The 14,762-nt window shown below is 48.2% G+C and overlaps 1 protein-coding gene across 1 annotated transcript in view; it reads right to left on the bottom strand.

The window, feature by feature from the left end:
- Nucleotides 1–14,762, bottom strand: part of LOC138971979 (MAM and LDL-receptor class A domain-containing protein 2-like) — a 299,457-nt gene that overhangs the window by 11,283 nt on the left and 273,412 nt on the right. The window contains exons 158-161 of the mRNA XM_070344823.1: nt 11,499–11,918; nt 8,631–8,855; nt 6,815–7,386; nt 5,866–6,373 (exon numbers count right to left, since the gene is read on the bottom strand). Coding sequence (XP_070200924.1) covers nt 5,866–6,373; nt 6,815–7,386; nt 8,631–8,855; nt 11,499–11,918 — 1,725 coding nt within the window. The remainder of the gene's footprint in view (nt 1–5,865; nt 6,374–6,814; nt 7,387–8,630; nt 8,856–11,498; nt 11,919–14,762) is intronic.

Below are 14,762 nucleotides of genomic sequence, written 5' to 3'. Positions count from 1 at the left end.
AGGTTCTGTACAGGCTAACCGTCTAAGGGAAGCAACCCCAACCACAAAAGTGTAAACGTAGCCATGGTAATGCCCATACACCCGGGGAGTTACCTCCCCTCGTGCATGCCATGTCACTACTGCTACTGAACACGTGGTTCCTATCATTCGACCTAAAGAATAAATTCTCCAAATCAAAAGCGGGGTTGGCGGGAGGGAATATACTATGTGATTCGGGTAGGTATATTTATTAAATGAAAATTTACAATAAAATTTTCGATTAAATTACATATTCCTACTCCGAATCACATGTAGCAGATTACAACAACAAGGCGGTGGGAAAGAAAAATCTAACTCACTCAAAAAACCTTGCCAAAAACCTGGACCGCTGCCAAAGAATCAGGGCGGTCCCAGTGGGAAAGAAAAACTAACCCACTCAAAAGCCCTTGCCAGGGCTGGCCCACTGCCCACAGGCAGTGAGGGAACCAAGGAAAGTCCTGATTGACAGCCGAGAAGTATCTCAGGCGAAAAGCGAAAGAGACAACCTCAGAGATCCAGAAAGCTGTGCTCAGCACTTCTTCCAATCTCCTAGCCGTAAAAAACAGCACAGGAATAGACCCAAGCCTTGGATAATAACCCTGGCGAGCCAAGGGAAAGACAAGCTTCCCCCCCCCCCCTTTTATTGGAAGGAAATGCTAATGTCCTGAGAAGATCCGTGCGTAAGGTTGTCCCCTCAACTGAGAAGGACGAACCCCCGCGGTGACCTTAAGACAACCATGCCAAAGTCTGCAAACCTTGGGATGTAGTAAAGCCCAAAAGGCTTGTGAGAAAGAAGTCAGCTCAAAATAAGAGTGACCAATCACAAATAGAAGGTCGCCAGTTATCCCCTACCAGTCCCTGCGAACGCAGGGAGAGAGGTAGCACCCGACAGCAGCCACTTACGACTGTGCGTAAGCTACCGGAAGTGAGGACCCACGGTGGTCAAAAACCGATGTGACTGGCAACCATAAACAAAATGGCTAAAAGCCAGAATGTTCCCAAAACAGTCTGCTTGAAGGTAATCGAGAGTGAATCAAAAACCGAAAGCAGAAAACCAAGACTGGTAAACGTAACCGTGAAGCCAGCCAGCCATAAGACTCCCGAAACCAGAGTTCTCAGGGAAAAAACAGGCAGTTAACTTCCTAGCCAAATCAAGAGCCTACCTGAGTTTGGCCAGAAAACCCAGAGCGCGTCTGTCGCTGTCTGAAGACAGAGTCCAACGCGGAGAAAAACGGACAACCGCCCTAGACAAAGTTGCCTTTTTGTAGCCGGGTGACTGTAAGGAAACCCGACCCAACAGACGTCATCCTGACTCGCCTCATACTAAGATGAGGAAGAAGAGAGGAAAGGCCCAAGACTGAAGTCACAGGAACCGAACCTTAGCTAAACCTCTGCCCGAAGGAGAAGAGTAGCCAAAACCTGAGAGAGAGGAGGAAAGCCACAAAGAACTACTCCTCAACATCCATTGTCCAAGACAATACCCCCTCAGGAAAACCTGAATGTTACTTCCGAGGCCAACTCAAGCGTACCTTAAGTTCGGACGAAACACCAGAACGCGTCTGATCACTAGAGAAAGACAGAGTCCGACTCGATGAAAGACAACAAGGACCAAAGTCCAAACGTTTGTGGCCAAACAGGGGTAACCTGAAGCCAGAGAACCCCACAAGCCACAAGAAACGGGAAGGCAACAACCACCATCGCCGCAACGTGGAATGGCTGTTGCCCGGCCAAGGCTGCCTATTGGCTGCCAGCTTAGCTTAACCAGAGGAATGAGCATGCTTTTGCTAAGCATGTTTCTGAGTATGCTAGCCTTACCTTCCTTCAACCCTTGTAAAGCAGTCAGAGACCTGGTGATCTCTATTCGACTGAATCTCTACTGCAGGCAAAGTTTAAGCGACTCTCTTTGACTGTTCAGGGAACTGAGAAAGCGAAAGAAACGAGTCCCTCCGACACCCGCCGTACGAGCGTAGTGAAGGAAGGGCAGCCTCATCTGCTCCATGCTCACCCTAGCAAGGGCTGGCCAACAGAGTAGAGAAAGGAGGCAAGTTCCAAAGGCTGAATAAGCAAGAAGGAACAAAAGGTGAAGCCCGTGTAGCCGAAGCCAGCCAAGGCTGAGCATGTTCCGGAACTGAACCATAGTAGAAACAGCGGCAGAACCAAAACAGTAGAGATACCACCTTCGGGAGGAGATGGCCTAGCCAAAACCTCAAACCGTGGTACCTACAAAAGGTGACTAAGGAACCGGAAGTAGGAAAACATCCTATCTTCCCGGAACGGAAGTCCGACATCGACAACAAAGTCAACCAACAAGGAAGCCACCAATGTCGATGCACCCAAGGGAAATCCTGAGCCGAAGCTTGAGCTTCGACGGAAATCCAGAACGTGTTCGATTGCTGACTAAAGACTGAGAACCAGAATAGCTCAGCTACGAACGCAAACCGAAGTCACAGCTGCTGGTGGTAAACTGATGAATGAGAAGACCGGAAACCGGAAAACCATCCAACCGGAAAAAGACCTGACTCATCCCCCTACTGACGGTCGAGAATAGGGGAAACGTCCAGGGCCACCTGAACTGAATAGGCAGTAAACGCAACACCCAACAGGTAAAGTGAAGACTGCCCCGGCTGAGGCTGAAAGCCTAAATGCCCGTAGGCCAGCCGCTGTTCCTCACCCACCGACCTCCGGAGGAGTGTCAGGAAGAGGAGAAGTGTATCCGAACAGAGCCGGAAATGCAGCAGACAAAACCGCAAAAAACGGAAGCGAAAGTTGCATAGAGTAGACTGAGGCCGGAAGCCCAAGCGCCCGTAGGCCAGTCCTCTGTCAACTCCAGTCAAAACAGCAACGTGTACTTGAAATGGAGGACTTATGCTTCCAGTAAAACCGGAAACACCACGCCGACAACGGCTTCTGCACTTGTGAAACACAAATGCCCACGACGGAACAAGAGTGAGACAGGACAGAAGAGGACTGGGGCCGGAACCCGAACGCCCGTAGGCCAGTCCTCGATCAACCCCAGACAAGCCACTACGTGCGCTTGTGATGGAGGACCTATGCTTCCAGACAGGAAGTGTAGGAGGCCGAAACCCCGTCGGGAAAACCTTCGACGTGACCTCTGCCGCAGCTTAGAGGACAGCGTTAAGCCTTTTTCCCAATAACCAGCACATGTGGAATCGCTGACGACAGACTGAATGTCCGACACAACCGGCGAAAAAACCGAAGTCCACGTACTGGTGGAAGGCCGGTGAAACGGCATAACCGGAAAACCGGAAATCCGTCCCCCCCGACGTCGTCCTAACTCATGCCTCGAACAGGCTAAGAGAGAGAAGACGGCAAGTCTGCAGCCGCAGGAACCGGAACGGCAGTCGACGCGACAACCGAAGGTTGAAACGCTGACTACATCGGCCAGGGCTGAGACAACACCTGCCCGAAGGGCTGGCGTTGCTCCTCAGCTACCTACATCCGGGAGGAAGTGGAAGCGAAAGGAGCAGTAAATCCGGGCGGAGCCGGAAAGCACAAGACGAGACCGCGAAAAGCGGAAGCGCCGAATGCGAGGACGGAGGCCAGAAGCCCGAATGCCCTAAAGGCAACGTCCGGTCAACCCCGGAAACGACCACAGCGGGTGCGTACGTCAGAGGACCTATGCTTCCAGCGAGTGCCGGAAGCGCAGCGCCATAAACGGCTACCGCCATTGCTCCGCCACACAATGGTCTTCAAGGAAGCCAGGGTGTGACTGAACAGAGGACGAATGCCCGGGGGGCAACGTCCGGTCAACTCCGGAAACGACCACAGCGGGTGCGTACGTCAGAGGACCTATGCTTCCAGCGAGTGCCGGAAGCGCAGCGCCGGAAACGGCTACCGCCACTGCTCCGCCACACAATGGTCCTCAAGGAAACCAGGGTGCGACTGAACAGAGGACGAATGCCCGGGGGGCAACGTCCGGTCAACCCCGGAAACGACCACAGCGGGTGCGCACATCGGGGGACCTGGTCAACCCCGGAAACGACCACAGCGGGTGCGTACATCGGGGGACCTATGCTTCCGGCGAGTGCCGGAAGCGCAGCAGTCGGAAACGGCTAGACAACTCCGGAAACGACCCCAGCGGGTGCGTACGTCGGAGAAGTAGCCGGAACCAACTGCCGCCATTGCTCAGCCACACAATGGTCTTCAGTGAAGCCAGGGTGCGACTGAACAGAGGACGAATGCCCGGGGGGCAACGTCCGGTCAACCCCGGAAACGACCACAGCGGGTGCGCACATCGGGGGACCTGGTCAACCCCGGAAACGACCACAGCGGGTGCGTACATCGGGGGACCTATGCTTCCGGCGAGTGCCGGAAGCGCAGCAGTCGGAAACGGCTAGACAAATCCGGAAACGACCCCAGCGGGTGCGTACGTCGGAGAAGTAGCCGGAACCAACTGCCGCCATTGCTCAGCCACACAATGGTCTTCAGTGAAGCCAGGGTGCGACTGAACAGGGGTTTGCGGGTCGTGAACCCGCCGAAAAGAGCTGTGTCCCAGCAGGGACTGTCCGACGGCCTCACGAGGGCCTGTGGACCAGCTCGACTTACTTGAATCGCCAACCACAGCGGTAGAAGACGAAGAAGCAAAACATCCGCCCTAGACAACGTCTCGGCCGGAAGCGTCAAAGAAGCCAACAAGGTGACGTCGCCCACAGACAGCGGGACCAACGGAAGACGCAGGCTTGGAACGCGAACATTTCTTCACAAAGATAACTCAAACACCTGATCTGCTAACGGCAGAGAAGGCGAGGAGAAGAAACAGGACGTACAACAGTATATGACTGCCCCACAAAGTGTTTGTTCGAGGCAGAAAGAGTAACGAACAAAACATAACAAACATGTTAAATTCGAAACCACGACAAGTCCTACGGACTGGTAGATACCTGCTAAAGCCTAGCCAAGAAACTGTCAGCGACGCTGATACACAAAATGGCGGCCAAGCGATAAGTTACTGGACAAAATTTAGAAGTCCAAAACGGACGAAAATTAAGCAATAACAAAAATTCCTGTCAAAGTAATGACGAAATATGAAATGGCTTACCAACTAACAAAGCAGAAGGCAAAAACGCAGGTAAAGTAAGGAGAACCTCACCATAACATAGGCCTAGCCACCGAAATAAGCTGTCAGGAAAGCTGAGCAACCGAAAGTGGCGGCCACAAGATAAGTTACTGAAACGCATTTAGGAGTCCAAACGGACAAAAAATTCAGCAACTATAGATAAATTCCTGTCAAACTAAAGACAAGAAGGAACAAGCTTACCAACTAAACAAAGCAGCAAGCAAGTAAGAAGGTAAAAATACGTTTACCTCCAAAATACATCGGCCTAGCCACAAAAACTGTCAACTCATGCTGACAACAAAAATGGCGGCCAACAGTAGTCACTGAAATATCACAGGTCCAAACACGGACGAAAATCAGCAACTACAACAAATTTCCTGTCAAAATAATGACCAAAATGGAAAGAGCTCACCAACTACGAAGCAGGAGGCAAGATAGACGGTAACGTGGCCGGTGGGTGTCAAAACAACACCAACAGCGCAGCCACAGGGGAGCCCAAAAATACAACAACCTGCTCCCTCGAAAGCTGTAAGGTCGAATGATAGGAACCACGTGTTCAGTAGCAGTAGTGACATGGCATGCACGAGGGGAGGTAACTCCCCGGGTGTATGGGCATTACCATGGCTACGTTTACACTTTTGTGGTTGGGGTTGCTTCCCTTAGACGGTTAGCCTGTACAGAACCTAGCATCTCCGATTGTGTCAATGCTACATGTGATTCGGAGTAGGAATATGTAATTTAATTTGCTATTTCTCCCTTGATGCTCTTACCTGAAAAGGATTCGTGTCGTACATGGGAACGTTAGCGCTGACCCAGAAGTTGCCGACCTCCAGCACTCGACTGAACCTCAGAACCAGGTTACCGTTGATGGAGTCACGTGTGTACACAGCCAGCTTCCCTGTCGATCTGCCGTACATGTGGTAAAACATCTTCATGGAGCAGAACGGAGCCTGGGAGGACGGCTGGAAGATGGGGCCAATCAGTCGTGCTTTGTCTCCCTTGTGCCGCGGCTGTGAGCTCTCGATGTAGACAAAATGGCCGGTGCTGGTGCCAAGAGTGTGGTCGAAGCCTGGTCCAGTGCCTCGTGATGGCGTTCCGCCTGCCTGTCGTTTCCAGTTGAAGTCGTCCGTGTCATCCTGAGTCCACTGACACATGTTCTGCTCAAAGTTGCAGCGGGTGTAGGTCATACACTCGTCGTTGGTCTCGTCTGAGCCGTCGCCGCAGTCGTCGACAAAGTCACATCGGTTCACCATGGGGATGCAGGCTTGGGACTGACACCTTGTGTGAGGTGAAGATAAAAGTAATATTTGTGTGCGAGATAGAACGGATTAAATAAGTCGAAAAAAATGCAAGGGACTTCTACAACACCAAAAACCAAAACATCTACAAGCTCTGTCTTGAAAAAAGTGAGTATACATGTTACCTGCCCTGAAAAACAGGCCCCCTCTAATGCTTTCTACTGTGCTTTTTTGCTACTCCATTTTCAATTGCACAAGACATTCTATTCCTAAAAACAAATCAAATGAGTCAATGAGTCAATGAATCCTTCTAAAAAGCACATAAAGAAAGAAAAGAAAATCCAGATTGATCACCTTAAATCCGACTCTTAACCCATACATGATGAACATCAAGCACAGACTAAATAAATTAATCAATCTGCCTTAAACATACAAATAAATAAAGAACAAAAAAAACGCAGGAACAAATTAACCATCTCACTTGAATGTGCTGAACTGGTTACAGCTGGTAGCAGCGTCAGGGGGCAAGCAGTGCTCAAAGGAAATATCGTCAATGGCGATATCGCCCAGGACACTGAAACTCCTCATGGAGGCGATGTTGATGTTGAACGGCGTCGTCATTCTGCCAATGGGGATGATGGCCAGGTTCCAGCGGTCGCCATGGTCACCTTTAATGTTCCACAGCGGGGTCAACCGGTAGCCCTCTTGCTTGTAGACGTACAAGGTCCCCACAGCGTTCCCCTTCATGTGGTACCAGAACGTCAGCTGGCAGGACGCCGACGAGGTCTGCAGCAGAGGACTGGTGAAGCGGGAGCGGCTGTTGCGCGTGCCGTTGGAGGCATCGGTGTACATGTAGTAGCCGTTGGCAGAGTTGGTGGTGTGGTCGCGGCTTGGACCGGTGTTGGAGTCTGGTGTTGCGCCGCGGTACTTGATCCACTGGTAGGTGCCCTGGTTGTTGCTGACCCACTTGCACGTGCCGTTGTCAAAGTTGCAGTTGTAGCCGCAGTCTCTTTCTTCCTCCCCGTTGGGGCAGTCCGGCACAAAGTCGCACACCTTGGCAAATAAACAATTGTTACGCAACATGTCAAATCCACAGTTTTTCATATCTTGCATCATACAAGTATGGGGTCAAACAACATCTTGGTGGAAAAGTCAAACACAATACACCAAGTCCAAAGTTTCTTATATCTTGTATTTTCACAATGTGTGATCAAATATCAGAAGCAGCAACGGCTGCAGCAGCAGCAACATCAACAACAACAACAAAAAGTACAGTGGAGTCCAGCTATAACGAACCTGGGTATAACGAAATCCCTCTTTTAACAAACTGCCATTGATTTCCCGGCAGACAGCCTTCTATTTCTTACTTGTTACTTTCCGCCTACATCGAACCTTTTGAACTCATTTGCATAACAAACCCCTCTTTTAACAAACACGTTTTCATCGCCCCAGAGCCGTTTTGTCTCTAAAAGTCACAAGGCTACAACGAACTGATGTCAATAATTGTCTCCAAAGACAAAAATACACAAAAATACACAAACACAAGTGCACATCGCGTGATGAGCGAACTCTGAACAAACTAACAGCGGGAGGTGCACGAAACAGATCGAACCAAAACCGAAAGTTGTGGTGACGTCATGACATTTTGCGATGTACGTCAGCGAAGCTCGTGCACATATGTGGTCTGTCTTGCTAAAAACAATGGCTGACGAACATGGTTTCGAAATCTGGAACTGTTTTTTTGTTTTCTCCGATCCGTGACCGAGTGACGCGATATAGAACCACGCGTTTGTTTGAATCAATACTCTCCTCAGGCAGTGAAGTCTCCTAAATTGCTCAACACTGTGGACAGTCCGGAGTGCAGTTATGTCCCGTGAATGAGCGAGTCAAAGTTTTATTGTGAAAACTGACGCTTTTCATGCACCTCCCGCTGTTAGTTTGCCTCTCTCTATGGATTATATTATGAAACTGTTGAAAACATGCAGAGATTGTACTCTCCAAGGAAAGATCGATCATTTGAAGGTGATTGGGAAAACTTGTCTTGAGGCCATTTAGGGTTGAAAACTCTACAGCGAATTACTGATATAACGAACTAAAATGTATCTCCCTTGAGATTCGTTGTACCCGGACTCCACTGTGTAGGAAAGTTCAAGCAATAACTTAAGCAGCCAATATGAGAGCAGTATACGCAGCTTTTGCGCCAAACAATTTTTTGTTTTTCCCAACAGACTGGAAAATGACTGTGGTAAATACTTCAAACACAGGCAGCAAAAGATAACACAGGACTTTGATGTTACCTGGTTACGAGGAATGCACTGAATGTTGTTGCTGTTGGGGCACAGGTAGGCGCACTGGTTGGGGGTGACGGTGGGGAGGGAGTCACAGCTTCCCGTCTGCATAGACAGGTCATCAATGGCAACGTCGCTTGCCCCCACTGTCTGAATCACTCGCTCGATGATGATGCGGTAACTGCTGCTGATGTTGCTGAAGGTTACTCGCTGCGCCTGCCAGCCTTGGCCAACCTGGAAGGTAACAGAGAGAAAGAAAAAAAGTGTCAAGATCCACGCGTGCCTTAAATGTCTTTCTAAGAAAAAGATGTCAAATCCCAACAGATTTGTCTGGGCTTTGACAGAGGTAAGAGATTCCTTCCACTTGCACATGTACGATGTCAAACCCCAACAGATTTGTCTAGGCTTTGACAGAGTTAAGAGTTTCCTTCCACTGGCACATGTACGATGTCAAACCCCAACAGATTTGTCTAGGCTTTGACAGAGTTAAGAGCTTCCTTCCACTTGCACATGTACGATGTCAAACCCCAACAGATTTGTCTAGGCTTTGACAGAGTTAAGAGCTTCCTTCCACTTCACATGTACGATGTCAAACCCCAACAGATTTGTCTGGGCTTTGACAGAGGTAAGAGATTCCTTCCACTTGCACATGTACGATGTCAAACCCCAACAGATTTGTCTGGGCTTTGACAGAGGTAAGAGTTTCCTTCCACTTGCACATGTACGATGTCAAACCCCAACAGATTTGTCTGGGCTTTGACAGAGGTAAGAGTTTCCTTCCACTTGCACATGTACGATGTCAAACCCCAACAGATTTGTCTAGGCTTTGACAGAGTTAAGAGTTTCCTTCCACTTGCACATGTACGATGTCAAACCCCAACAGATTTGTCTGGGCTTTGACAGAGTTAAGAGATTCCTTCCACTTGCACATGTACGATGTCAAACCCCAACAGATTTGTCTGGGCTTTGACAGAGTTAAGAGATTCCTTCCACTTGCACATGTACGATGTCAAACCCCAACAGATTTGTCTGGGCTTTGACAGAGTTAAGAGCTTCCTTCCACTTGCACATGTACGATGTCAAACCCCAACAGATTTGTCTGGGCTTTGACAGAGTTAAGAGCTTCCTTCCACTTGCACATGTATGATGTCAAACCCCAACAGATTTGTCTGGGCTTTGACAGAGTTAAGAGCTTCCTTCCACTTGCACATGTACGATGTCAAACCCCAACAGATTTGTCTGGGCTTTGACAGAGTTAAGAGCTTCCTTCCACTTGCACATGTATGATGTCAAACCCCAACAGATTTGTCTTGGCTTTGACAGAGGTAAGAGCTTCCTTCCACTTGCACATGTACGATGTCAAACCCCAACAGATTTGTCTAGGCTTTGACAGAGTTAAGAGTTTCCTTCCACTTCACATGTACGATGTCAAACCCCAACAGATTTGTCTAGGCTTTGACAGAGGTATAAGAGCTTCCTTCCACTTGCACATGTACGATGTCAAACCCCAACAGATTTGTCTAGGCTTTGACAGAGTTAAGAGCTTCCTTCCACTTGCACATGTACGATGTCAAACCCCAACAGATTTGTCTAGGCTTTGACAGAGTTAAGAGCTTCCTTCCACTTGCACATGTACGATGTCAAACCCCAACAGATTTGTCTGGGCTTTGACAGAGGTATAAGAGCTTCCTTCCACTTGCACATGTACGATGTCAAACCCCAACAGATTTGTCTAGGCTTTGACAGAGGTAAGAGTTTCCTTCCACCTGCACATGTACGATGTCAAATCCCAACAGATTTGTCTGGGCTTTGACAGAGGTAAGAGATTCCTTCCACTTGCACATGTACGATGTCAAACCCCAACAGATTTGTCTGGGCTTTGACAGAGTTAAGAGTTTCCTTCCACTGGCACATGTACGATGTCAAACCCCAACAGATTTGTCTAGGCTTTGACAGAGTTAAGAGCTTCCTTCCACTTGCACATGTACGATGTCAAACCCCAACAGATTTGTCTGGGCTTTGACAGAGTTAAGAGCTTCCTTCCACTTGCACATGTACGATGTCAAACCCCAACAGATTTGTCTGGGCTTTGACAGAGTTAAGAGCTTCCTTCCACTTGCACATGTATGATGTCAAACCCCAACAGATTTGTCTGGGCTTTGACAGAGTTAAGAGCTTCCTTCCACTTGCACATGTATGATGTCAAACCCCAACAGATTTGTCTTGGCTTTGACAGAGGTAAGAGCTTCCTTCCACTTGCACATGTACGATGTCAAACCCCAACAGATTTGTCTAGGCTTTGACAGAGTTAAGAGTTTCCTTCCACTTCACATGTACGATGTCAAACCCCAACAGATTTGTCTAGGCTTTGACAGAGGTATAAGAGCTTCCTTCCACTGGCACATGTACGATGTCAAACCCCAACAGATTTGTCTAGGCTTTGACAGAGTTAAGAGTTTCCTTCCACTGGCACATGTACGATGTCAAACCCCAACAGATTTGTCTAGGCTTTGACAGAGTTAAGAGCTTCCTTCCACTTGCACATGTACGATGTCAAACCCCAACAGATTTGTCTAGGCTTTGACAGAGGTAAGAGTTTCCTTCCACTGGCACATGTACGATGTCAAACCCCAACAGATTTGTCTGGGCTTTGACAGAGGTAAGAGATTCCTTCCACTGGCACATGTACCAAAATTCAACAGCCTGGCCGCTTCCTGCACAGAGTGAGAATGTTTGGGCGTATTAATGTGTCAATTTCACTTAGATCACAAAATCAATAAGTAAAGTAACTAAAATTCAGAAGGACAAAAATGTCTGAGTGTCGATCTCTCTTACACAAAAAAACAAACTCCACCTAACTCAAGAACCTGCACTCACCTTTGTGATGGTCAGCTGGTTGACGGGTTGACCGCCGGCTGGCCACAGGTTGACGTTGAGCGGGGCATTGTTCATCATCTTGTACCAAAGGGTCAGGCAGCGGGTCGTAGAGTTGTCAAACTCGGAAGACACTAGCCAGGCCTTGTCCCCAGTCTTGCGCGGGGCGGCCGATTTCACGAACATGTACACGCCGTACGGAGTGTTGAGGGTGTGATCCAGAACCCTCCCCGTGAAGCCCGCCAGCTGGCCACCTTGACCTTGCATCCAGTCGAAGGTGTCGCCGCGGGGTGTGTTGCGCCAGGTGCACAAGCTGTCCTCGAAGTCGCAGTTACCTTCCCCTGGGCACGGCCCCGGCTTGATGGTGATGTCGTCAATGCTGGCGTCGCTCAGCACTCCACCCACAACACCCTCGAAGGTAATCTGGAAAGGAAGGCATAAAAAGTCGTGTGGCAACAAGGGAGTTTATGGGAAGTGCAGATGGTAAATTTCCTTCACGCTGTTTACTCATGTTACTAATTTGCATAGCCAAGACCATTAACCTCCCAACGAACTGACCTATCACTGACGCTTGCAACCCCCCTTTGTCTCATACATACATGTCTTCATTTTCCCAGCTGTAATTAAACTGGACACTAGACGGGCGCAGTGGCGTGGTGGTAAGACGTCGGCCTCCTAATCGGGAGGTCGTGAGTTTGAATCCCGGTCGCTGCCGCATGGTGGGTTAAGAGTGGACATTTTTCCGATCTCCCAGGTCAACTTATGTGCAGACCTGCTAGTGACTTAACCCCCTTCGTGTGTACATGCAAGCACAAGACCAAGTGCGCACGGAAAAGATCCTGTAATCCATGTCAGAGTTCAGTGGGTTATGGAAACACGAAAATACCCAGCATGCCTACTCAACGAGAACTGCCCCCATAATACTTTGGAATTTGCGAGAATGGTTGCTCTTGTGAGAAAATATGAGTATGTTTAAACCAAAATGTAACTTCTGACAGTTTTGTGTGACCCCAGCTTTGTTTGTTTGTTTGCTTAACGCCCAGCCGACCACGAAGGGCCATATCAGGGCGGTGCTGCTTTGACATATAACGTGCGCCACACACAAGACAGAAGTCGCAGCACAGGCTTCATGTCTCACCCAGTCACATTATTCTGACACCGGACCAACCAGTCCTAGCACTAACCCCATAATGCCAGACACCAGGCGGAGCAGCCACTAGATTACCAATTTTAAAGTCTTAGGTATGACCCGGCCGGGGTTCGAACCCACGACCTCCCGATCACACCCCAGCTTTGTTCGACAGTCAGACAGATAGAGTGCAATAAACAGACACACACACACACAGACAGAGTCTTTGAGACATAGAGACAGACAGGCACAAGTGATTTAAAATATCCCGAAAGTAAGCCTAATCTCAGTGTTAACGTCAAACCCACAAAGAGATAACAGAATGCGCCTTCTTCTTCTTCTTCTTGGCGTTCGCAGAGGTTACACAATCAGTCCAGCACTGGTGATAAATGTTGTCGTTTTCTCCAACTCCTGTCGACTGCCGTATAGTTTGGTCACAGAATGCGCCTTGTGCACTTAGGTCTCCATTCGAGACACGAACTTTAACACAGTTTCTAAACCTCGAAAAGTTACAAAGCGCATTCGTTTCTATGATCCTCCAAGCGAATCCCCCTTTTTCGTCTGACTAATCACAGACACGCACCTTAGAATCCAAAAACAGATATAAATTATAGGCTTATGTTCCATAAATCCAGAATAAAAAAAATATATAAAAAATTTTAAATAAAAATTAAGCGTTCAAATACACAATGTACTAACTATTCTTGTTTATTTGTGTTTTTTGGTTTATAAGGATGTAGGTAGAGCTGGTTCCTTGATCAATCTATTCTTCTTCTTCTTCGTTCATGGGCTGAAACTCCCACGCTCATTTATGTTTTTGTACGAGTGGGTTTTTACGTGTATGACCCCGACATTCAAGCAGTCATACCCCACTTTCGGGGGAGAAATATCTATTCTGACATAGCACTATTTTTTTACTGGTCAGACTACCTGGAAAGCTAGGGCACTCTCATTCATGTTTTTGTACGAGTGGGTTTCACCCCCCGCGGGTTAGGGGAAAGAATTGACCCGATGCTCCCCAGCATGTCGTAAGAGGCGACTAACGGATTCTGTTTCTCCTTTTACCCTTGTTAAGTGTTTCTTGTATAGAATATAGTCAATGTTTGTAAAGATTTTAGTCAAGCAGTATGTAAGAAATATTAAGTCCTTTGTACTGGAAACTTGCATTCTCCCAGTAAGGTCATATATTTAAAAATTTTAGTAATAAATTTTCATTTGATTAATATACTTACCCAACTCACATATAGCAATTAACTCTAGTTCAGTGCTGGTAACGCTGTACGCATCCCCTTGGTAACAAGGGAAGCCCCTCTAAAAAAAGAGTGACCAATACCCATAAGGCCATATTAATACATACTTCCGACTTCCGTATGCGCGCGCATACGCCGCCATATGCATCATTCCAAACGAAGCCCAACTCACTCCCCTTTTTTAGAAATCCACCCCCCACAGCGGGGAGGCGGGAGGGAATAAACGATGTGAGTTGGGTAAGTATATTAATCAAATGAAAATTTATTACTAAAATTTTTAATTAAATTACATATCTTACCCAACTCACATATAGCAGATTGCTACTATAGGTGGAGGGCACTTAACCCAATCAGGAATTGAGAATCTGTCCTGCCGCTAACAGAGCAGGTAACCCAGAAACACATCCTATCTCAATGCATAGGCATCTCTGAGATAAACATCAATGAAAAACCTTTCAATAAAGCCAGCAAGCCGACTCAAGAACTCAGTTCTGCCAGGAGACCAAATCGAAGAACAGCTAGAGTGGAAGCCCAATCTCTTGCCTCGTGAGGCCTAGCTGTAGTAAAGGGCAAAACTGCCCTGACATCCCCTGCCTGACTCTGCCACCATACATAAACTTGTCTAACTATGGTGGAGACCCAATTGGCTAACACTACTCTCGAGATGTCTTTAAAGCGCACCATAACGAGTGAGATAAAAAGAAGTTCCTGAGATTCCGATCTAGTGTGCAGAGTCCTTAACGGAAAACTGTGGAGGGCTGTAACCGTACAAAAATGTACATCAGAATCTCCAAGAGCCATAAAAATGCTCAAGAAAGGAATATTGAGTCCGTGCTGTCCAAAGGGGGAGGACTGACTGACTGCCCCCCCCCCCCCCCCCCATGTCTA

Source organism: Littorina saxatilis, linkage group LG7, assembly GCF_037325665.1.
Source record: "Littorina saxatilis isolate snail1 linkage group LG7, US_GU_Lsax_2.0, whole genome shotgun sequence".
NCBI lineage: Eukaryota > Metazoa > Mollusca > Gastropoda > Littorinimorpha > Littorinidae > Littorina > Littorina saxatilis.
This window is presented reverse-complemented; position numbering and strand designations above follow the sequence as displayed.